Raw genomic sequence first — 21,377 nt, forward strand, 5'->3', positions numbered from 1 at the left:
GCCCCTCGCTTGACATGTGGCATAGCACATTTCGAGTGATAACAAAATGTCAAAACCGCAGTATTGATATTATTCAGTCGCTGCACTATAACTACCATGATACTCGCCTACTCGTAGAAAATCAAGCACCTGACCTCGATACTCTGTCTGCCAGGCGCACCCTCTGGCGTGTTCGGGTCAATGAAGGCGGTGTGCGGTGTCCGTACCGCGAGTCCCTTCTTGCCCATCGGCATACCCTCACCATAGGAGTCGAAGCACTTCAGCAACATCACTTCTTCGGGTTTCATGTCCTTCATGTAGAAGAATTTGTGCTGCTCGCTTGGCTTGACTCCCATGGTTTCGCCACGGACTTCGTAGCCTTCCGTGGAGAACCACTTCTGCTCGTCAGGAAGGACTTCCTTGCCACGGTCATCGTCGTCCATTGCGCTGTCGGCGCGTTTCGGGTACATAAGGTCGATCGGGACGAAGTCAGAGGGCGATGTTGAGCGCCAGTCGATCACTGCGAGCGGAGTGTCGGAAGCTGGGTTCTCAATGGGACGCCAGACATTGATGATCTGATACCGGCCTTTCACGAGTTCGTCGGCTTCGTCTGGAAGGTGACGACGCACGCGTGCCTCTGCTGCTCCAGGTGTCTGGTCGACATGGACTTGCTGGACGGGCTGACGAGGCGAGTCCTTGTTCCTTCGTCGGATGGTGTGGTCGAAAATGTGGACTTTCTTGATGCCGGGCAGGTGCTTGCGAAGCATATCCTCGACTTCCTGGTAGTAACCTTCCCGTACCGCCGCGTCGTCTGTGAAGAGCTTCTCCTTGGCGGGGCTGTTGTAGACAGCGAAGCCGGAGTTGTCGGTGGTGAAGTTGTCGGAATCATCGCGGATGTTGTGCACATTCCTCTCGTGATCGTTCATTTTGAAAGACATGCCCGGCCCGTCGACCTTGGCCCATGGCTTTGCCGACGTGCTCGAGGCGATGTCTATGTGTTTGAAAGTCGAGGTCGTCATCCTTGCCCGCTGCGAGGTGTATGTTGTGGCGTGTATGGAAGAAGCAGCAGCCCTTGAGATGTGGCGAGAAGTGGGGGCGAAGCTGAGGCGGGGTGCGATCGCTCGTGAGAGCATTTATGGGGATCAGTCGATGCGTCTCTGCTGAAGAGGGGAAACAATTCGACGCGGGGGAACGGAGAGTTTTGAGTTGGTGGCTCGAGTTGTCCATTGACATGCACGTGGTCCAATATCTTTATACCCGCTGGCAATGCGTCATGATTGGTAAACATCCGTCCCTTTGCTGTTGAGTTGACCAGGGCCCGAGAGATCCGCGCTGAGAAATAGAACGTCAAAGCACACGCTTACAACATCACCTCGGCGATTGCGCCACCGAAGGTCTCGAAAGACTTTCAGGAGGGAGTGTCTCAAGCGGGCATGATAAGGCCAGTCGCCGGGATTAATCAGGGTACTGTTCAGACCTCCCAAAGTTATGGTGACACGGCGGATGTGTGGTTAAGGCGAATAGATCTGGTCTAGATGCCGGCTACCTTAGCTACCAGCATCTCACCACCCGACCGAGGGACCTGCCGGCCTTCTCACCTTAGAGCTGGAGGCTTCGGCACACGGTGGGGTCGTGATGTGTGACGTAATCGCTTCACTTCGTCTGTACATATTGCGGTGCGGTACTTCCATCTCAGGCAACAGGTTTTACATCAAACAATTGACGTACTTGCGTTCTAATTCCATTCAGCCCAGAAACCAAACAACATTGGTATCACCCCTGAGCTTACCAATACACGGTCACTTGATCTTTCAAGAAGTAAAGCGAAGCTATAGCTCTGTGGGCCGAGGAACTGGGAGAGGTTCTACTACACACTCAACATCTCAAAAACTCGATCTGGGACTACCTAGGTACATTCGAAGACTACAATCAAAAGCTTTCAAATTTTCGGCATCCGTGACTGGATAGTCAACGGTTAAGACAATCTTCCGTTGCTCTGAAATAGCAGCCCTTTTGGCATCGCCAGCAGCCCATCTGCGGCAACATAATCTATTACAACCAACAAAATCATCATGCCTACCACAGAGATCGCGCTCATTCCTCTCATCCCGGGGACCCCGATCGGTGACCCCTCGCACTCCAGTGCCGCCGCGTTAAAAGACATCATGACAACTCTCCACGAGCAACCGGGCCTGCAGCAAGTCCATTTCGGCACCCAGGTGGAGAACCCAGACATGCTCCAAATGATGATCGGTTCGTGAGCCCAAGTGCCCCATTCACTCACAACGCCTCCCCCCACCCCCAATACATCTCTGGCTGACACCAACCAGACTGGGACTCCCGCCAGCGCCACGAGAACTTCATGGCCTCGCCGGCCTACAAGCCCTTCCTCGACACCTTCGGCACCATCATGTCTGGCTCCCCACAGCTTTCGCACGTCGACCTACAGCCATCTGCTTCCGAAGCCGCGAAAGCCATCAGCGCGCCCGTGACGGAAGTAGCAACATTCTACTTCGACGGCGAGCCGAACGCGGACTGGCTGGACAACGCGGCCAAAGCGCGCGAGTGGCTGGTCAAGGAAGCGGGCGAGAGCCTGGGCGCGGCGTTCGGCATCACGCATGAGGTGGTGGAGTACAAGGGCGTGAAGGGCAAGGCGGCGGTTCTTGTGGCGGGCTGGTCGAGCAAGGAAGCGCATGTGGAATTCAGGGGAACGGAGACGTTCAAGGAGAACATCCCGCTGTTGAGAGGAGATTCGAAGGCGATTGAGATGCATCATGTGGTTCTTATGCACGCTGTCAGGTAGGCGATGAGTCCATGTGTGTTTTGATAGGCCATCTGGTATCCGCGCTGCCGTCTGGTCGAAAGGCCAATGGTAACAAGGGCATCATAATGAGCGTTGTTTCGGACTGGGCCAACGACGCAACGCCGTCAGATGGAACGAGTTCAAGAGAAAAGATATTTGACGAACTAGGTGATTACGTTTGATTAGTGCAGTTACTATGCTGCAGCCCGCAATGAGCTTCTAGTGATGAGTGTCTCCCAGGTATGAACAAAGCCCCCCCACCCCGTCCAATTCCGTCAAGGGCAGTTCAGATACCCGATGCCCGGTAACCTTGTTCGTTTCGGAGAGCTACCCATGTCCGTGCTCGTGTCCCGCTTTCGATAAAACGTCGAAAGGAGTTTGAGAGCATCGTGCGACGTGGTTTTCCCATTGTACACGCTCGCCTGAGCCATGGCTGCCAGCGTTGCGCTCTTCTCGTCGTAAAGGCTTTGGAAATCCTGGTCTCTTATAACGAGGTTCTGCCATAAGACTTCGTTGCAGTCCCACATTGGCTCTTCGTCGTCCGAATAGTCGAGGCCAGGAATACTATTGAGACGAGATGGAGTTAGCAGAGCATAGAATAAGGTTGATCGATGGATGCTACCAATCAATCCCTGGTACGCTCCGCTCCTCGTCCCAATTCTGCTCGCCACCTTCGGGGATAAGTTCTGGAGGACTCGCTGTTCCCTTGCCGCCGTTGGGTTGCTGCGCTGGCGCGTCCGCCATGTTGATATCTTGCCAGTCGTTCTCGGCAGGTGCCGGAGCGGCTTCTGGTGCACGGCGGACGGCTTCGACGTAATCTTCTTTCAGGTCATCCCGCACGTAAACGGCGTACGTAGGAGTGCCGTGGTGCCAGGTGCGTGCCTCGAAGATGTCCTGTAGCGTGTCCTTTGCGACTTCCGTAACGGATTCGTCGTTGTAGTTGCGCCAGACGTCGTTCTTGAAGTCATGAATAGAGACCCAGTAATGACCGTGGGATGAGCCTCCTCTGTGAAAGAAGACGGCATACAAGCGATACTTCTTGTCTTTGAGGTCATCGAAAGTACCAGTGAGCTTGCCTTGCAGGCCTTCGATCTCAGAATTGAGACTGAGCAGCCGTTCGGTCTGGTAGGACGCATCTGCTTCCAGCGCCAGAGACATCTGTGCATCGGCCTCGATGGGCTCTTCCCCTATAGCCTGAAGTTCTTGATTGATTTTTTCGAGGTCCTTGACATACTTCGCGGTCTCAGAGACCACAGCAGGCCCTTCAAGACCCATTGTCGTACTTTTCAGAGCCTTTTGCTCTTTCTTCAGTTCCATCAACTTCTTGCGCCATCCCCATGCCGACCGCCTGCGCTCAAGGACACCGGTGTCACCATCCTCGTAGTAGCGATCGAGGTATAGCTCATCTTCAAGACGTAAGCTGACGTCGGACTTGAAGGCCTGGTTTTTGACCTTGTCAAAGCCAATCCTAGGCATGTTGATTTGGATCAACGGCGGCAAATTAAGGATGCTTCTGTACTGCTGCTTATCGGACCCCTCGGCCACAGCTTGAGGGTCAAAGTAATCATCCAGTGCAGAATACAGATCAGAGGGCTCTGTTGGCACATTCAACTGAATGCTCGAATCCGAGATTTGTTCTGGTTTCGACGATGTTGTGTCTGAGAGGGTTGTCTGCGACATGCCGATGGCGAAGAGATCACGGAGGGCATCGGATTGCTCGCCTCTGTCATCGGCACCCTTTGGCTGCATTCCAGCACGCAGACGCTGCGTGATGCTGTCGTGTACCTCTGTCACGTCTTGCTGCTCTTTCGCTTTCTCTTGCGCTTGACGTAACGTGTCTGATGTTGTGGTCGAGAAACGGCGAGGAGGAAGTGGAGGCGGAGCTGGCCCATTGGCTTGCTGATCTGCAGGCTTTTGGCCAGGCGATGCTGGCGGTGTGGGCGGCATGTCAACACCGTTCATCTTTACATCTGCTTTTTGGGCATCTTCGTCTGCTTGGAGAGTAGCGCTACTGGCGCGGGACTGACCAGGGTCGGAGGCTGGCTTGTTTTCGTCTTTACTGTTTGCAGCGACGCTGTCATCGATTGCACTCTCGCTGGCCTTTCTCTGTTCCTCTAACTCTGCGAAATCCCTTGGATCGAGGAATGCCCGACAAACAAGATCTTGCTCTGGTTTTACGGCAGGTCCACGATCCTTGATCATCCGTTCGAAGAGATGACGAAGTTCATCAGCGAATTTTTGTCCGCCCTGAATCTCCTTTGTCGAGACTCTGCGCTGACCCACCCGCTCCAGCTTGTCCTGACTCTTCGTCGTATCCATCTTGTAGTGGTCGTAATCAATCACGATGTCGCGCAAGGGCTTCAAGCTGAAGTAGTACTGGAGAAGACTGTTCAAGTAGCAGGTGTTGCCATGGCTGACGAGACCCACAGGCCATGTTTCTGGCGAGTGCGCTGTATTTGAGCCCGACGACGGACCGGCAAGAGCTTGCTGGACCGCCGAGATGGCTCGTTCGGTCTGCTCGCTAGGCTTGTCGGCACGCGCTGCCTCGAAAATCTGTGGCCAGATGGTGGCGTCAATACCGTCTAAGGCGACGTCGACGCCGAGCAGCCGAAGCGCCTCGTCCACGTTCATGGCTGCCGGGTTGGCGTCGTCGCCGGAGAGCCAGCTGTTGAGATAATTGCTTTTTCGTTCACGCGCGATTATGGATACCGCTTTGCGACCAATATCCTCAAGCTCTTTGTTTCCGTCAGTCTGCGAGTGACGTTAGCTGGATGTTGCGACGACGTGCAGGCTCACGTGCAAGCGGGGCGTAGGCAAACGGGAAAGCGCGTCGTACTTACCCGCAGCGCGAAGACGGTGACGACGAAAGAGTCGTCGGTCTCCGCAGTCAGGCCATTGCCCAGCCAGGCATATGCCTCTTCCGCCGTTTCTATCGTCTGCATCGCTGCGTTGGTCAGCAGCTTCGACCCACGCTGCTTGCCAATACGGCCCAGCATTTCTCTCGCCTGCTCCTGCCCATGTATTCCGTGATCCGCGTGTTGCGCCTGGAACAAATTGAGGATCCTGTCATCGTCTGCGTGGCCACCATCTGCGGGCAGGCCGAAGTATCTGTATGCCTCGGATAGGTCTCGTCGGCTCACCAACCCTTTGCTTTCGAGCATCGCCACCTTGAGTTGCAGGTCTTCCGACCCGCGTTGTCTCGAGATTACTTGAAGGCATTCGTAGTAGTAAGGCTCATTCAGCGCGTCGCATCTCGTTTGTCTTTCGTAGGCGAAGTCGATCAGACTGTCGGCGAAATCTGAAAGAGCGCCTAAGCTAGCGAAGTAGCTGGAGCAGTAGGTCAGTAAGAGTGCATGGAAAAGTAGTGTGATATCGACAGTGGGGGAAAGGACTCACGGCTCGTGCTCGTTAGGTGCGTTTGTCCGCCGCAAAGATGTCGACCTTGGATCTGCAGGGTCTTGTTAGTGGCGCTCGAAAGGTAACGCAAACGATGCACAAGGGCGGGAGTCAATACGCCTGATGACTGCTCGCCCACACAATCGAGCATTACAGGCCGCGACCGATTCCGCGCGGCGGTAAATTCATGACTATCTCTTGCGCAAGAAATGATTGTGAACTTACAGCCTTGGACCGCTAATACTCTCTCCAGGTCTCTTTGTGCAGATGTCCATCCGTCTCCTGCCGCAGGATTTACAACATTGTTTTCTGCCGCTGTTCGGAACGCAAGAGCTAACAACTCCATTTCAACGTCCTCAAGATACTCCCGTAGAGAGTCACCCCCAGAACGCAGGCGATCTTGGACTATGGCTGGACTAGGCAGTGTCCAGCTGGGTTGTTCTTCCTCCTGCAAGCCATCAGTTACCATACCTCGTATGCGGACATTGTGACCCTCTTACTGTGTAGCGGAACCCAAGCTTGTGGAGGAAATCTCCACAGTCTCTTCCATTCACACCGAAAGCCTCCATGAATCGCTTGTTGTTCGCTGGAAACACTCTCCTGTCGTGCTCTGGGTTGAGAGCATCCTTGATGTATTTCCTCAACCTTGTCAACGCTTCCACTGGGGTTGCCAGTCGTATCCCCTCCCTTTCTGGATCACCCTTTTTAACATCATCATATCGACTCTTGAGCTTCGATGTGTCGGTAAGAAGATTTCGTTCGTGAGAGCCAAGATTCGGCAGCTTGAATGTGATCGTGAGGAGGGCCTGGCACGTCGAGCTAGAGCACTGCCAGCCATATCTTATATGAGAACTGCCTGTGTCGTCTAGCCCTTCTGCGCGCTGAAAGTGGTGGAGCTGACTTTCTGAGGTCGGGCAGGGCTCCAGTGCTTGGTTATAGTTGATTTTAATGTCAGCATGCAATCTGCAGCGTTTGCAGACGACTGCCAACTTGTATTGCGACGAGCCTTCGGAGCGGGTGTCGAGCGGCGGCGTGACACTCTGGTTGGCCTTCAGTGTGTACTCGTGCTTGCAAGCGTCTCGGTGCGGCGTCGGTGCCACGCCATTTCCGACAAGAGGAGGGTGTCCCGTCAAGATGTTGCCTACGCCGTTCTTCTGAGGATCTAGCTGAAGGAAATCCGCGAGAAGCTTAGGAGCGGTCTTTCCAGGCCCGCTGATATGGATTGTGGCCATGCCGGACGATTTGTGATCGAGTGACGATCTGCGATTATGCCCTCTCTTGCAGCAACCTAGAAGTCCTCCGTTGTATTATCCTTCGTAATGCTGCTAAGCTGCAGGCTATGCCGTGGGGTCGTGGTATAATTCGTTAAAGCGTATGTATCATGCGTCCACTCCCAACATGAAATGCAAACACAAACGAGCAAGTGACCGTCCTTCTCAGGCGACCGTGGCCGGCTTCCTAGACATACCAAGCTCGGTCTCTTGGACATGCGCGTGGCTGCCGTCATACAGCGCATAGCGCGCGGCTAGGGCTGCGCTTTCCACCTTCCCTCCCGCGCGGCCTTCGGGCTGACCCGCACGCGCGAAGCAGCTCACAACCTCACTGCCATTGAATGGAACCGACTGCCCACTCACTCCCCCTCTCCGCTCTACCACCCCACAGCCATGGCCGACCTCGACCAGCGGACCGCAGACTACCACCCCAAGGATGCCGTGGGCTCGGCCATCAAGGCTACCCTTGTAACTGGTGGCGCCGGCGCCTTCATCTCGACCGTCCAGAATACCCTTACTAAGCAGAATGTCGGCGCATTCGGAATCTTCACTCGCACAGGAGGCACCATTGGCATTTTCGGTATGCTTGAGAAGAATCTGCAGGGATAAGGCAGGAAGGAATGGCACTGACTGCTTTTTGCAGCCGCAATGGGTGGAGCATACGCATTCAGCAAAGACGCCGCCGCGAACCTGAGGAAGAAGGACGATTCGTACAACAGTGCCATTGGCGGCGCTATCGCTGGCTCCATGATGGGTCTTAGCCGTACGTCAAAACAGAGAACATACACGATGCGCGATATGGTACGGATACTGACATAACGCTAGGCCGCTCCGCGCCTGCGGTTTTCGGCTACGGCGCTGCGCTCGGCATCATTCTTTCTGCATTCACATACACCGGCGGAAAGTTGACCGGCTACGAGAAGGACCCGACCGTCGACGAGGTTTCGCGGAAAGAGTACCTGAGGAAGAACAGGAGGAGACCCGTCGACCAGATCGTGAACGAGCTTGGCGAGGGCAGAGGTATGGATAAGAACGACATGATTTCTCGCAGAAGCAGGAGGTTGCTGACAGACTATGCAGGCATCACCGCGCCCGGCTACGAGGAGCGCAGGGCGCAGCGCATCAAGGACAACTACGGCATCGACGTGCCGGTTTCGGCTTCTTCGTAGATATGTACCATACACAGACACAAATACCATTTCCAATGTTCTAAAGAAGATGTATCCTTCCGCGCAGGCCTTTGCTATGGACAATCGGCACAGGGTCGCAGGCCCACTCGGGCACCGCCAGTAGGGTACTTTAGACGTTCAACAGCAGTTGAAATGAGTCGAGAAGGCAATCTTACCTCCTCCAGGCGCCCATTACTTGCCTTTTGAAGCTGGAGAACAGCCGTACCCAGCTCTTTGGTTGTGAAAAGTAAGGACTCAACTTCTGGCGCTTACACTCTTCGAATGCCATCCGGCTCTGGTGAGGCGATCTGAAGCACAAAACGAAACATTGGGCTCATACCGTTCTTTGGCTCTAGCATGTCTTGTATTCACCGAAGCATGCTTTGCATTCGCACGGCCTGGCCTTTCAATTTCCGAGTAATCACGTACCGGTCTTTGGAATGTAAATGCATAGGATGGGAGCCTCGCCGCGAGTGCTTAATTGGACTGCTTGCACCCGTTTGAAGGGGTTTAGAGGGGTTATGGGCAGCCGTATTGTGTTGCAGTCATAGGCTACTTACCCGTCTAATCTCTTCTCCAAGATGACTGATTTGCTAGACACACCTCATTGTTACACTTTGGACATCTTTCTGTACTCAATGTTTTCGGGCATACTCGTGAGCGGGCTGCCTCGACTGCCCACACGTTCTGTCACCTGTCATAGCGCTACAGGGCCATCGTGTCATCTCTATTCTTCCAATGTGCTCCACCAAGCTTTCATGGCTTGCATATAGTTCTTGTGGCGCTATCTAGTTCTGATCACAAATTGCAGCATTCATTTGAAGTGATGACCGGCTGTGATTGTCGTCTTGCTAAGGGTCGGACAAGATATTCGCGGAGGTCCCCCGGTTCCCTTCAGATCTATCTCACACGGGAATGTTTATAGGACAGATGTATACGGTCATGGGACTGGGTCGACTGTCGACTTTGCCAGTTGTCGAATCTCCACTTTCCTCTGCATGAACTGACGAAGCCGTGTCTCCGCTGTGGATGATTACTGAATCGCTATCGGCCGGCGTATGCGACTGATAGCGACAAGACGCGTGCGGCCATCACACTTCATCGGATTCCACATGAGCGGCGGTCTGGTCGGCCAATCGACGATCGTCCTTTACGCTCAGCCCCAGTCACTTTTTCGTTCCACGTTTCGATCCCATGGGGCCTCCACCCAGCCCCAACATCAACGTGGAGCCTTCGGCGTTCAAGATATTCCGGCGTTTGCACATCATTGCTTAAAGGATCATTGTATTTCCTTCGGACCGCTTGTTCTCCGGACTGACGTGGACGCGTCGAATGAAAGCTTCTGTTTTACCAAGAATTGCGGGCCCTGTCGGCGGGCGATGCGGCTCAAGCGTCGTTTCCCCGGGTTGACCTTCCGGCCCCGTATGCCTCCGTCTACTTCAAGGAGGAGTCCACGAGTGACCAGCAGCGATCGTCGTGCATGTCGGCGACTGAGCAGGGCATACTTATGACAGACATGGCTTCGCGTGAGGCAGAGCCGTTACTGTTAACGGAGGGTAGGTGAGCTGATTCCATCGTCTATCAACGTCGCTATCCTCTTCCCGTTTCGCCTCGTCAATACCTTGTTTCACGTCGATTGTTGTCAATCGCGTACAAACAGACCCCTTACTCAGCACACGGAATTGCATTCCTTCCATGATGGAGGACTTCAAAGACGACGACATGATTGATGCTAAGAAGATCGAAGATACACATGAGGATGCTGTTGGTGCAGAGAGATCCGTCCTTGACAGGCGAGACGCGTACTGCGAGCCGGGTTTCAAGGGCATCTTCGCCTCGTATTATGTTGCACTTTGCGCCCTCTTTTCCGCTATGGGTGAGTCTCCACGCCCTTCAAAAAATGCTTCCATTCGGCTGACATGACTGCCAGGCGGCTTGCTCTTTGGTTACGACCAGGGCGTCGTTTCCGTCATCCTGGTCATGCCCCAATTCCTAGACCGTTTCGGAGAAATTGCTACAGGTGGCGGCTTCTACAAAGGCTTGATGACAGCGATGATTGAACTGGGTGCTCTGATCGGTGCGCTTAACCAAGGTTGGATTGCCGACAAGATCTCCCGCAAGTACTCGATCGTAGTCGCCGTCATCGTCTTCACCGTAGGGTCCATCCTGCAGACTGCGGCAGTCGACTATGGCATGCTCACCTTCGCTCGCTTCGTCGGTGGTGTCGGGATCGGTATGCTTTCCATGGTCGCGCCGCTCTACATCTCAGAGATCTCGCCCCCGGAGATCCGCGGCACACTTCTCGTGCTTGAGGAATTGAGCATCGTGACTGGCATTGTCATTGCATTCTGGACGACCTACGGCACCCAATACATTGCCAACGAGTGGTCTTGGCGTCTGCCATTCCTCATTCAGATCTTCCCTGGCCTCATTCTCGGCATCGGCATCGTCTTCCTGCCCTTCTCTCCTCGATGGCTTTGCTCAAAGGATCGCGACGACGACGCGCTTCGCGCTCTTTCCAAGCTGCGCCAGCTCCCTCCTACAGACCACAGGATCCAGCGCGAATGGTTCGACATTCGTGCCGAAGTCGCATTGCACGCTGAGATCAGCGCTGAGAGACACCCGCAGCTGCAGGAGCGCACGGTCAGCAACAGGATCAAGCTCGAGGTTGTGGGCTGGGTTGATCTCTTCAGGAGCGGCTGCTGGCGCAGGACCTTTGTCGGCTCTGGCCTCATGTTCTTTCAACAATGTAAGTCTATACGATCTGCTCTTAGGCAGGCCGCAAATCAAAGTTGCTAACAACGTCTCTTTCTAGTCGTCGGCATCAACGCTCTTATCTATTACTCACCTACCCTCTTCGAAACCATGGGTCTGGACTATGACATGCAGCTGATCATGTCCGGCGTGCTCAACTGCACTCAGCTCGTCGGTGTCGCGAGCTCGCTGTGGACTATGGACCGAGTCGGCCGCCGTGCTCTGCTTCTCAGCGGTAGCATCGTCATGTTCCTCTCGCACCTCATCATCGCCGTGCTGGTCGGCAAGTTCTCCTACGACTGGCCGTCCTTCCGCCCAGAAGGCTGGGCCAGTGTCGCCATGCTCCTGGTCTTCATGCTCGGCTTCGGTGCATCGTGGGGACCAGTGCCGTGGGCTATGCCGGCTGAAGTCTTCCCATCCTCTCTTCGAGCGAAGGGCGTTGCGTAAGTCATTTCGACACCAAACTCAGCGAGTACACGCACTGACAAGACCACAGATTCTCAACCTGCTCCAATTGGCTGTTCAACTTCGTCATTGGCTTGATCACGCCTCCCTTGGTCGAGGGCACGGGCTACGGCGCGTACGTCTTCTTCGCAGTGTTCTCTTTGCTGAGCTTGGTCTGGGTGTATTGGTTTGTGCCGGAGACGGCGGGCAAGTCGCTTGAAGAGATGGATCACGTCTTCAAGGACCTCAGCTCGGAGGGCGAGGAGGAGAGGCGTGAGAGGATCGAGCAGGCCATTGCGACGAGGATGGCGAACCATTAGATTTGCATCAAGCATACGCATCATATTATGACATATACAGAACATAGATTTACAGTTTCTTGCTTTACCTCGCTTTTCTCCATCATAAGTGTGAAACAGTCCAAGTAAGCTGTGGCATGCCTAGCTTGCTAAGGTTGCATTGTGGTCGCAAGATCAGGCTCTCAGCGCACTCGAGGACGACTTTCGCCATCACCTCAAGTTTCACTTGGCGGCTTTTTGTGTCTCCAAGACTGTGATGGCATGCGGGCTGCTGCTGAAGCTTGTGTCGGCTTGATGAGGCGATCCTCCGTGGACTGCTACCACGTCCAGCGCTCGAAGATTGGTAACGACAAGCCCAGTGCATTCAGGCTGTCCGCAGGCTTCAGGCGAAAACGCCACAGGAGCCTCGACGCCGCATTTTGTTCATGGCTCGAAAGGCGTTCAACCAGTCAGAGTGATTTGCCGAGACCGCGACTTGTACCGCTCAAGGTTACACTTGCTGAGGCATTGCTGGAGTAACAAAATCTTCACGTCCATGGTGTCGCAGCATGCTGTGAGAGAAATAGTAGCGTCGTGTTAGTGCTGCTGCATCGCCTGCCTCCACTCGCTGCCCGCGCGGCTCCCTCGCTCTCCGCCCTGATGCAAAAGTGGCCTGTCCATGCTGCACCGGTAGCTCAGGCAAAGTAATCAACCAGACGAACGAGACAAGCCACCGAAGCCTCTGGCATCCAGACTGGCTGCAGTAGCGAGGCACGAATGAACGCTGTTCGCTTGCCACGGTAGGCTAAATCTCTCCGCAAAGTGCCAGATTCCTACAGCTGGCCAGAACTTCCCTCCAATGATCCAGCGCCCGGGCGGCGTTGTTTCGCCTGGCGCGAGGCCCCCGGCAGGCCATGGTTGATTGTTTCGAAGCGACGATGGCGCCGCCAGCGGAGCGGGGACGAGAGGGGTTTCCCATCAGGCACGGCATGCGGCGCGCGGTAGAGTGTGATGGATGCCGTATCGCATTCTAGTCTATATGAGCGTGGCCGCGGCGCCTACATGCGCGGCGGCTCCTTCTTATCTCCCCGTCGTGATATACTGCTATACTATACCTCCACTCAACGTGCTGCCGGCTCCGTGTGCGTGCAGGGTCGTGACCGCTCTATACCTCTGACTCGCCGACTCCACCCCGAATCATCTCAGGCGCGCCGCCCATACGCTCGCAGAGCCGAGAAAACCGGGCCTGCGCAGTTGGATTGCCGGCGCCACGTCGCCCCGCCCGCCGCCCGCTGTGGGCGTGAAGTCTTCAGAGAAGGGCCGGTGCAGGTGCGTCAGGGCGCAGGCGGGCGCAGGCGGAGGGGTGGAGGGCTGTCCAAAAAATGGAGGGCATGGTCCTCGCGCCGCTGGGCGTGTCCAGCACCATTGCCGCCGAGGAGCGGCGCATCATCGAGCAACGCGTGCAGCAGCGTCTCCGGGAGAAGCAGCGCGAAAAGGACCTGGCCAAGGAGCAGAGCGACTGGCTTGAACGCACCGCGACCCACGCCAGCGCCGGCAGCGATCTGTCGCGCGCGTCGTCCGAGAGCGCCACCAGCTATTATTTCTCCAGCAACAGACACCACCACCACCCACACCACCGGCGCAGGGGAGGCGATGCTCTCGCGGGGGATGCGCCCGCCGTCCACCACCCCTCCGACATGATGCAGACCACGCGCACCGCCACCATCAACTCCGCCGCTGCGCCCAACAACGGCATGCTCGCCTCGACGTCCAGCGGCAGCACCGGCTCGTCGACGCAGCCGCAGCAACAGCAGCAGCAGCAGCAGGACTTGGCCGCCGATCTGGCTCGCGACCCGTACGAGCTCCGCCACGGGCGACGCTACCTGCGTGACCTCGCCTACCCACTGCCCGTCGATCTGCCCGAGATCCAACGGCAGAACCTACGCACGCTGCTGGGATGCAGCATTTTCGGGCGCGCGGTGTGCGCGCCGCCCGTCTCCAAAAAGGTGCCGCAGAAGGTGCTCGAGGTCGGCTGCGGCAGCGCCTACTGGTCGGCGCGATGTCACGAGTACTTCAGCACGCTGGGCTACAGAAACGTTTCGTTCACAGGATTAGACGTGGCGCCTCTGCCGCCCGACCTCCGGAAGCAAGGAGTCAACTGGACGTTCGTGCAGCACGACATGCGGCGCAACCCCTGGCCCTTCGACGACGAGGAGTTCGATTTGATCATGCTAAAAGACCTAAGCCTGGTCGTGCCCCTGGGGACCGCCTCGCAGCACTTCCTCGACGAGTGCATCCGCCTGCTCAAAGTCGGCGGCACGCTGGAAATGTGGGAGTCCGACCACGTCCTTCGTTCGTTATTGCCACACCCTCCCGCCCCGCACTCTAAACAGCGCGCCGAGCACGACATGGCCGTCCAGACAGGGACCTTCCTCATCGGACCCGGCACGCCTTTCGCGCCCGCGCAGAACAAATACCTCTCGCACGCCAACACCTGGATCGGTGAGGCGCTCGACCGCCGAAAACTCCCTCCCATGCCCTGCTCCCGCGTCGCGCAGGTCCTCTACCAGGAACCAGAGACGCTAGGCGACATCGGCATCCGGCGCGTAGCGATACCGCTCGGCGAGCTGCGCTGGGAGCGCGACCGGTCGAACTCCGGGCAAGGCGACGATGTGCCGCCTGCGGGTGCCGGAAAGGGCAAGCACCGCGAGCACAATCTGTCGCCGGACCAGGTGGCGCTGAGGCAGACGGCGCTCCTGAGCGTCGTCCAGATGATCGAGAGTCTAGAGCCGCTGCTGAAAGAGGTGAGCGGCAAGAACTCCGAGGAATGGGGCTACTGGTGGGCGTCGATGATGGCGGACCTGATGGATCCCAGCCGCGGCGCGATCAGTGGCGAGTGCCTCGAGATTGGCGCGTGGTGGGCGACGAAGATCGCGAACGAATGAAGTACGTAGAACGCGGTGGCTTGTCTGCTTTTATGGCCTCGCACGGCCATTCAGCTCATTCGTACCGCTGCTTGAGAGCGCGGTACCGCTTGAGATAGTATCTGGATGTTAGAGAAACGTTAGCGACGTTGGGAGGAGAATATCGCACAAAAACGGCGCAAAAGGATTTACGTACAGGGCCTCGATCTCTGTGATTGAAACGTTAGCTTCATGTTTGATTCTAGGGATACTCCAAGGGCGATGGAAGAGATCTTTAAGTCATACCTTTCTTCACATATTCAGCTTGCTCGAGCCCTTTGCGAATTTCGGCTTCGTCTTGTAGATCTGCTTTGGCTGAAAAGGCTTTGTGCAGTCGCGGGCGGAAGTAGTCATAGCCTAAAGGGTATTCGCGGCCCATATAGAGGAGCTCTGCTTAATGTCTCAGTCCGATTTCTCAAGGTATATTCCATGCGGCATGGAGCAGCTTACGTTTGTACACTCGGATTACCTCGTGGCGGAGAGGATTCGGCGGGGCCATTGCTGAGAGGGCGTCGCGGATCAAAGATATTTTCCGAGGGGTATTCAATTGTCAGTCTCGATTGTGCTTGAGCTCCTGTTCAATTTCATGTATAGTAACAAGTTGAAACGCAGAGTGGTGATGAATAGGTAACGGCAGAGCTACGTCAAGCTGTTGATGGACATCGTCACCGCGAAGCCGCCAAATGCCTCGGCAATCCGCCAATCACCACCCACGCAAGACCACCAAGGTGCTCTCGCCGTTACGAGCTCCCAATACCTCTCTCGCTGCCGCCTCGCAGGACCTCACAATCCTGCCATGTCCCTCTCCACGCGCGGAGCAACCCACCTCTCCTCGCGCTCCGCGCGCACCCTCCCTCTCACCCGCCGCTACCGCTCGACCAATGCCTCCGCGCAACTGGACCCGCGCTGGCTCTCAGACCTCAAGCAGCGAATCGGCAAATGTATCGCCTTCGGCCTGACACCCGCGCAGACCGGCGCAGCAGGCGCGATCCTGTCCGAAGTGGCACGCGACTGGCGCGAGCTGGTCGCCGGCAGTGAAGGATACCTCACATCGCCGAGCAGGAGGGGCCTGCACCGCTGGCCTGTGGCTTGGGGCGAGCAGGACTCAATGGTAAGCAGGCACGAGCGGCGTTGATGCCCGGGAAAAGAGCGGAGCAATTGAAAGAGAAGAGAATGCTAAGGCTGTGCTGCTTTTTGGCGGTTTGAAAGGGCCATGTCAACAACGTCACGTACAACCGCTACGCCGAGTCCGGCCGCATCGCGTGGGTGCAGAAGTATGCGCGGTTCATCGATCCGGAGCACAGGAGGGTTTGGGAGCAGTTGGGCACGCCGAAGGGTGAGATCGGGATGATTTTGAGGAAGATTACGACGGAGTTCAAGTTTGTGAGTGCTGCCATGCCTTCTGGGGATACTGAACGTTCGAATGTGAGTTTAGGCGGCGCTGACAATGGGCCAATGTGTCTTGCCAGCCCATGATGTTCCCAGATCACATCTCTGTATACCACAAGCTGCACGCAGAGCCCAATGAATCGACGGATGCGCTCATGCTCGATGTGATCATCTTGTCAGAGCTGCACCAGCGGCCTTCGGCTAGAATATTTGAGGACTGCGCCTTGTACGACTATAAAAGGCATAAGAAGGCAGCCATGCCGCCGTGGATGGCGGAAGTTTTCAAGGAAACATGGAGGCTGCAAGAGGAAGCAAAGAGAGTTAACAGCGAGCGCGTATGGGGCTTGTTGGAAAGAGTGAGGGAGTTGGAGAGTCAATCATGGGATCGCGAGGATGCCGTCGAAGACCTGGGAAGTGCAGCGGTAGCGTCGTGATGGGCATGCCATTTTCGCAGCGAGCGCTTACTCACTATCCTTCGGGATGTGCTACAACGCTAGCCGATGCATCTGCGTGTGTTGTGTCGCACGACCTGCGTTTGACGGACGATCACACGCCCCCTTCCATGCGGGCATATCTCTATAGATTACGTCTGCCCGAATACAGACAGCTGCTGTATTAGCCGCGGAAGATGTGGTGTGCTTTGCCGATCTGGACGACGTTTTTGACTGCTTGTTGGACTAGAGACAAGAACCTGAAAAGGCGACAGGGTTGGCGGGTCGTGACGGGTTTACGATCAGAACGTGACGTGGCGTTTCCCCGCCAGATGCGTGAGTGTCAGTGGCCAGTGGGTCTTCCGACGCCCAAAAGCTTGACAAGGTAGTGCCGGACGGCGATTGCAAGGATTTCGACGAGGATTGCCCATGGCGAATGAGCATAGTCGGTGTGAGTCCACATCCTGCTTTGGCATGGCATGCAAGACGCAGCATGACCAGGCCTGCCTGCTGGGATTGAGCTTCCTGTGCGCGACAGGCTGATAGTACCTAGTCACAGGACTAGCGCGCCGGGCATGGAGGATGGCGCTGGAAGCAGGGGGAGCGTGCTCGGGAGTTTAGTTTCAGCCCCTCGGGGAACCAGATCGAAGGATTCGTGAAATGCTGTCGCTCCACTCGGGCTGACCAGAGGCGTAGGGCAGAGTAGGCCGCCAGCAATTTCTCGACCAGAATGCCGGCGTCGCGGGTTCCCTTACCGTCTTGCCAGCTTCCCCGCCATGTGTAGGTCGGCGCCAGCGCTCTCGCCCTCATCTATATGTACGTCTTGTAGTCATAGTAATTTGGAGCCAGCGTCGGCCCGCCGATCACCCTCGTCTGCCCTCCGCGCCGATCGACGCAGCCGAGCAGCCACAGCGCCCAGCGGCGACGAGATAGGTTGCGCGGGAATGGGCGGCGGCGATAGAAGTGTGCGGTAGCGTGGTGCCAGGAAGGGCATGCGTCGGCGGCAGGCATAACAGCTGCATTTTCTCTGCCGCACGAGTCATCGCGGCTACGATTACCAGTTGCTAGCGTTTGCCATCCGAATTCTGTTTTGCTGGCGTTTCTGCGGCGCGCCGTCTCGGATTGTGTCAGCGCGGGTGGGCTGGAAAAGCTTGAGCAAGCGTGAGGCAGCCCGAGCGGAGGTTGCTGTGCGCCCACTCACTTCCAGCACGACATCACCGCCACTACACCACCCTCCGCCGCCCATTCCCACCCCCCATCACCCCACGCCGCCGCACACCTCTCTGCCCGCCCCGTCTGGCTCGCCTTCTGCGCCTGGACGAGCCGGAAGGGACCGACCGCGCCGGGCTACCCGCTCGCATATGCCTCCCAAAGGCAAGCCCAAAAACGCCCCGAACCAGCACGACAAGCGCCACGAGAGCGGCCTCGCAGCTCCTGGCAGGCGCGTCACCAAGCAGCGATCGAACACCCATCTCAACGGACACTCCAATGGCAAGCCTGCGCACGCCGCCTCGCCCCTGCCCTCTCCAACCGCTGCAGTAGCCTCTGGTGCCGCCGCTCCCATCTCTCCGAACGACCCTGCCGCCGACCCTCTCGCCTCGTACTCCTTTGTCAAGAACCATGCTGTGCAAGGAAACGCCGCGCATCATCGAGATAGGACCGCTTCGGACGCTTCGTACGAAGAGATGGTAAGCCCGTGCGGCGACATGGCGGACAACGGGCACGACTATGCGTCCCATGCATCGCATGCGGACGCCCAGCCGCCGGCCAACAAGCCATCCTCTCCGCCCGCCGGCAGCACGCTCGCCATCGTGTCGACCATCCTGACCTACTATCCGCTCCGCGACGCCATTTCTATCCTCATTCTTCTGCTCTCGCTGCCGCCTACGCTGGTTCTGGTTATCCAGACTCTCTTCGCCTCTCTGACATTCGTCCCGCCCACCGCCGGCATCTCTCTTTCGACTCTCCCCAACTTCAAGGACATGTTCAATGCATCCAGCCTCGGATACCCGGCTTTGGCGACAATACTGCTCGTAGATCTCATTTTCTACCTGTGTTGGCTGCCTGTTTGGAAACCGATGCAAAGCATGTTCCTGGATCTCTCGCAGACTGTCATTGCTGTTTCTCTCAGTGGAGCCGCATCAAGTAGTGGTGGACCCACATACAGCATACTGACCTGCAGCACGGTCGTTTGCGTGGTCCACGTGCTCCGCTACAAGGCGATACATCTCACCGCCCTCGACTATCTACGTTCTGTTCTGCACAGAATGGACATTACATTCGATGCCAATGTGCCTTCTGCTGCGTCTTCGTTTCTATTTTCATCCCCGTCGCAGCACGGCTGGCTATACACGGCCGTGCGGACGATGCTCGGGATACACATTGTTTCACAAGGCGTCACCACTTGCATCCGCCGCTCCCTTGCCAACGCCAACGAAAGAAGCTCAAATGCGCCATCGATCGCTCGATCCGACCCCGAAGCTACTGCTGGAACCGACTCAACACCGCGAAGCTATTCCGCCGACGACCTGAAGCATCAACCTCAGGCTTCAAATGGCGATGCTCGATCTCCCGGACCCTCGCCAGCCCTGCGCGAGAGCAAGATGCGGGAGAACAACAAGAAAAAGCGGAAACAGGCCAACCAGGTTCGCAGCCAGCAGCCGCTTTGGGCAGCAATCGCTAGCACAAAAGTTACTTTCGTTAAAGAGATGGAGCAAAGGGACGCGGCGGATGATGCCAAGGAGGCCGCTTCTATGGATAACGACACAAACGACACATACTCTCATTCTGCGACTAATTCTCTCGACCGTTTCTGGACCTGCGAAGTCCACGACACAGACATTCAATTTGGGGTTGAACTGAGCCCTCAATCTGCCGCCGAAAGCGCCAAATCGACAAGTGAATCTTCGGCCATCAGCGCCGGCATCGATAAAACTAAGCCGTTCTTTATTCGTGTGAACGGTGCAGCCTGGAGCTCCACGAGGATTCTTTCAAACGCCCCCAAGAACGACTCGACCGGCAGGTGGTGGGGAGGCGAAATTTTTGGTCTCGCGCCCCTAAGCAGCTACCACTGCGAGGTCGTCGGAATCGCTAGCCAACAAGTTCTGTGTTCTGCCAACCTGATCACTCTCCCTGCCCCCACAGCAGAGCAGGCCGCCAGTGCGCCACCTCAACCTCAGCACCAAAACCTTCGGCCTTCTTCGCCGATCACCACATTGAAGCAGTCAATCCAGCAAGCCGAATCCAAGCTTATGGAGACGCGCAACAAATCGAAGAAGAGCAAAAAGGATCAGCGCGCTGCTCATGCTGACGTTAAGCGTGAGATCAACTCACTCAAAGGGAAGCTCGACGGGTCTGGACAGGACGACAAGCAATCGCGCAGGCTGCAGCAAATTAGCCAGCACAAGAATCAAGCGGATGAAGCCACTACTGAACTGAAGGCTCAGATCGAGAGCCTTGGCGAAATCCCAGCTGAGGAAATTGCTGCGTCTGAACTAAGACACGGCGCTTGGAAGTCTGCCCTTAACGAGCGCGACAATGCCAACCGGGAGTTCGATGCGGCTAAGTCCGATGCTGAACGCGTGCTGAAAGAGCTCAAGTCAGAAATTGCGTCGATAGGCTCGAAGCGTGAAAAGCTGACCGCTCGCTATCAGCAGCGGAAAGAGGAGTTGGAGCAAGCTGTGGCCAAGCAGCAAGCCGATCAATCTGCCAAGCAGCGATATGAGACTGAGCGCGCTCAGAAGCGGTCTGATCAGGAGACACAGGAGGCTCAGCTGCAGTTCCACATTGCGAGCATGCAGATGGAAACTGACAGTCTCGATCAGAAGTCTTACGAAGCGTATCAACAGGCTTCTGCGCTCAAGAGCTGGCCGACCGGTGTCCCCCCTGGATTCAAGGGCATTTCGTCACCACCTACGCCTGAGAATCAGCATCCTCATGCTAATGGCACCCTCAGCCCTCAGAACGGCTTCAATGCTTACGGCCCGATGCAGTACAGCAACGGCTTCCCTGCACCAGCCCCCGCGCCTCGCGGTCGCAGCTCGTCCATGCTCAGTCAGTACTCAGGATTCACCGACAACGGCGAGGACTACATGTTTGAGCCACGCCAGCAGCACTCTTGGCCCCTCCAAGGCAATGCGGTTGCTGGCGCCGCCGTTGCCGACGACCGCAACCAGAGCGAAGGTTCAGGTTCCGGCACGAACGGTAGCACCGCGTCCAACAGCCCCAAGCCGGATGCGAAGGCGAAACCGTTCGTTCCGGCAGCCTCGCGGCCAGGCATGATTGCGGCCAAGAAGTCGTCTCAGAGCGCTGGAATGGCAGGTTCAGGAGGGAGGTAGATAGCATTCTGTCGCTCGCACTAAGAATTGTGGCTTGTGTTTCTGTCTGTTACGTCTGGTGTCTGTCTATCTCATGCGTGTCATCTCAGAATCCCGTGATCTTTGCCTGCTCGTTGCACAAGTAAATGGCGCATCCGGAGCCAATGGCCATGACAACGTGCCT

General features: G+C 56.5%; 9 protein-coding genes across 9 annotated transcripts; 6 read left to right on the forward strand and 3 right to left on the reverse strand.

The window, feature by feature from the left end:
* Positions 1–107: 107 nt before the first annotated feature.
* On the reverse strand, positions 108–998 carry WHR41_04307 (uncharacterized protein; the record flags this gene model as incomplete). Its single annotated transcript, XM_069372913.1, has 1 exon — positions 108–998. The coding sequence occupies one exon, from the start codon at positions 996–998 to the stop codon at positions 108–110; it is 891 nt and encodes a 296-aa protein (XP_069230242.1).
* A 689-nt stretch (positions 999–1,687) lies between these two features.
* Positions 1,688–3,063, forward strand: WHR41_04308 (uncharacterized protein). The gene is made up of 2 exons (XM_069372914.1): positions 1,688–2,232; positions 2,310–3,063. The coding sequence occupies exons 1-2, from the start codon at positions 2,052–2,054 to the stop codon at positions 2,780–2,782; spliced, it is 654 nt and encodes a 217-aa protein (XP_069230244.1). The 5' UTR covers positions 1,688–2,051; the 3' UTR covers positions 2,783–3,063.
* WHR41_04309 (uncharacterized protein) lies at positions 2,922–7,638 on the reverse strand. Its single transcript, XM_069372915.1, has 5 exons — positions 6,679–7,638; positions 6,404–6,626; positions 6,179–6,230; positions 5,623–6,109; positions 2,922–5,533 (listed from the first exon to the last, which is right to left on the reverse strand). The coding sequence occupies exons 1-5, from the start codon at positions 7,408–7,410 to the stop codon at positions 3,401–3,403; spliced, it is 3,627 nt and encodes a 1,208-aa protein (XP_069230243.1). The 5' UTR covers positions 7,411–7,638; the 3' UTR covers positions 2,922–3,400.
* Positions 7,639–7,777: 139 nt separating this feature from the next.
* Positions 7,778–8,668, forward strand: WHR41_04310 (uncharacterized protein). The gene is made up of 4 exons (XM_069372916.1): positions 7,778–8,029; positions 8,093–8,212; positions 8,275–8,469; positions 8,530–8,668. The coding sequence occupies exons 1-4, from the start codon at positions 7,843–7,845 to the stop codon at positions 8,616–8,618; spliced, it is 591 nt and encodes a 196-aa protein (XP_069230374.1). The 5' UTR covers positions 7,778–7,842; the 3' UTR covers positions 8,619–8,668.
* A 1,645-nt stretch (positions 8,669–10,313) lies between these two features.
* Positions 10,314–12,203, forward strand: WHR41_04311 (uncharacterized protein; the record flags this gene model as incomplete). The annotated part of the gene is made up of 4 exons (XM_069372917.1): positions 10,314–10,494; positions 10,549–11,367; positions 11,434–11,815; positions 11,869–12,203. The coding sequence occupies 4 exons, from the start codon at positions 10,314–10,316 to the stop codon at positions 12,134–12,136; spliced, it is 1,650 nt and encodes a 549-aa protein (XP_069230375.1). The 3' UTR covers positions 12,137–12,203.
* Positions 12,204–13,476: 1,273 nt separating this feature from the next.
* WHR41_04312 (uncharacterized protein) lies at positions 13,477–15,039 on the forward strand (the record flags this gene model as incomplete). The annotated part of the gene is made up of 1 exon (XM_069372918.1): positions 13,477–15,039. One exon carries the CDS (start codon positions 13,477–13,479, stop codon positions 15,037–15,039), a length of 1,563 nt encoding a protein of 520 aa, XP_069230276.1.
* A 55-nt stretch (positions 15,040–15,094) lies between these two features.
* Positions 15,095–15,556, reverse strand: WHR41_04313 (uncharacterized protein; the record flags this gene model as incomplete). Its single annotated transcript, XM_069372919.1, has 4 exons — positions 15,095–15,140; positions 15,215–15,227; positions 15,304–15,447; positions 15,508–15,556. 4 exons carry the CDS (start codon positions 15,554–15,556, stop codon positions 15,095–15,097), a joined length of 252 nt encoding a protein of 83 aa, XP_069230279.1.
* A 212-nt stretch (positions 15,557–15,768) lies between these two features.
* On the forward strand, positions 15,769–17,093 carry WHR41_04314 (uncharacterized protein). The gene is made up of 3 exons (XM_069372920.1): positions 15,769–16,168; positions 16,267–16,440; positions 16,527–17,093. The coding sequence occupies exons 1-3, from the start codon at positions 15,854–15,856 to the stop codon at positions 16,878–16,880; spliced, it is 843 nt and encodes a 280-aa protein (XP_069230377.1). The 5' UTR covers positions 15,769–15,853; the 3' UTR covers positions 16,881–17,093.
* A 1,145-nt stretch (positions 17,094–18,238) lies between these two features.
* On the forward strand, positions 18,239–21,214 carry WHR41_04315 (uncharacterized protein; the record flags this gene model as incomplete). The annotated part of the gene is made up of 1 exon (XM_069372921.1): positions 18,239–21,214. The coding sequence occupies one exon, from the start codon at positions 18,239–18,241 to the stop codon at positions 21,212–21,214; it is 2,976 nt and encodes a 991-aa protein (XP_069230378.1).
* Between the last annotated feature and the right edge of the window lie 163 nt (positions 21,215–21,377).

The sequence above is a fragment of the Cladosporium halotolerans genome, assembly GCF_011745625.1.
Source record: "Cladosporium halotolerans strain TM138-S3 chromosome Unknown Sca11, whole genome shotgun sequence".
NCBI lineage: Eukaryota > Fungi > Ascomycota > Dothideomycetes > Cladosporiales > Cladosporiaceae > Cladosporium > Cladosporium halotolerans.

Coding starts and splice junctions, on each gene's coding strand:
- WHR41_04308 (XM_069372914.1), top strand. CDS start 2,052: ATGCCTACCACAGAGATCGCGCTCATTCCTCTCATCCCGGGGACCCCG. Junction 2,233..2,309: donor CATGCTCCAAATGATGATCG/GTTCGTGAGCCC, acceptor GACACCAACCAG/ACTGGGACTCCCGCCAGCGC.
- WHR41_04309 (XM_069372915.1), bottom strand. CDS start 7,410: ATGGCCACAATCCATATCAGCGGGCCTGGAAAGACCGCTCCTAAGCTT. Junction 6,627..6,678: donor AGCTTGGGTTCCGCTACACA/GTAAGAGGGTCA, acceptor GATGGCTTGCAG/GAGGAAGAACAACCCAGCTG. Junction 5,534..5,622: donor TCACCGTCTTCGCGCTGCGG/GTAAGTACGACG, acceptor CGTCACTCGCAG/ACTGACGGAAACAAAGAGCT.
- WHR41_04310 (XM_069372916.1), top strand. CDS start 7,843: ATGGCCGACCTCGACCAGCGGACCGCAGACTACCACCCCAAGGATGCC. Junction 8,213..8,274: donor CTCCATGATGGGTCTTAGCC/GTACGTCAAAAC, acceptor ACATAACGCTAG/GCCGCTCCGCGCCTGCGGTT. Junction 8,470..8,529: donor CGAGCTTGGCGAGGGCAGAG/GTATGGATAAGA, acceptor CAGACTATGCAG/GCATCACCGCGCCCGGCTAC.
- WHR41_04314 (XM_069372920.1), top strand. CDS start 15,854: ATGTCCCTCTCCACGCGCGGAGCAACCCACCTCTCCTCGCGCTCCGCG. Junction 16,169..16,266: donor GGGGCGAGCAGGACTCAATG/GTAAGCAGGCAC, acceptor GCGGTTTGAAAG/GGCCATGTCAACAACGTCAC. Junction 16,441..16,526: donor TTACGACGGAGTTCAAGTTT/GTGAGTGCTGCC, acceptor GTGTCTTGCCAG/CCCATGATGTTCCCAGATCA.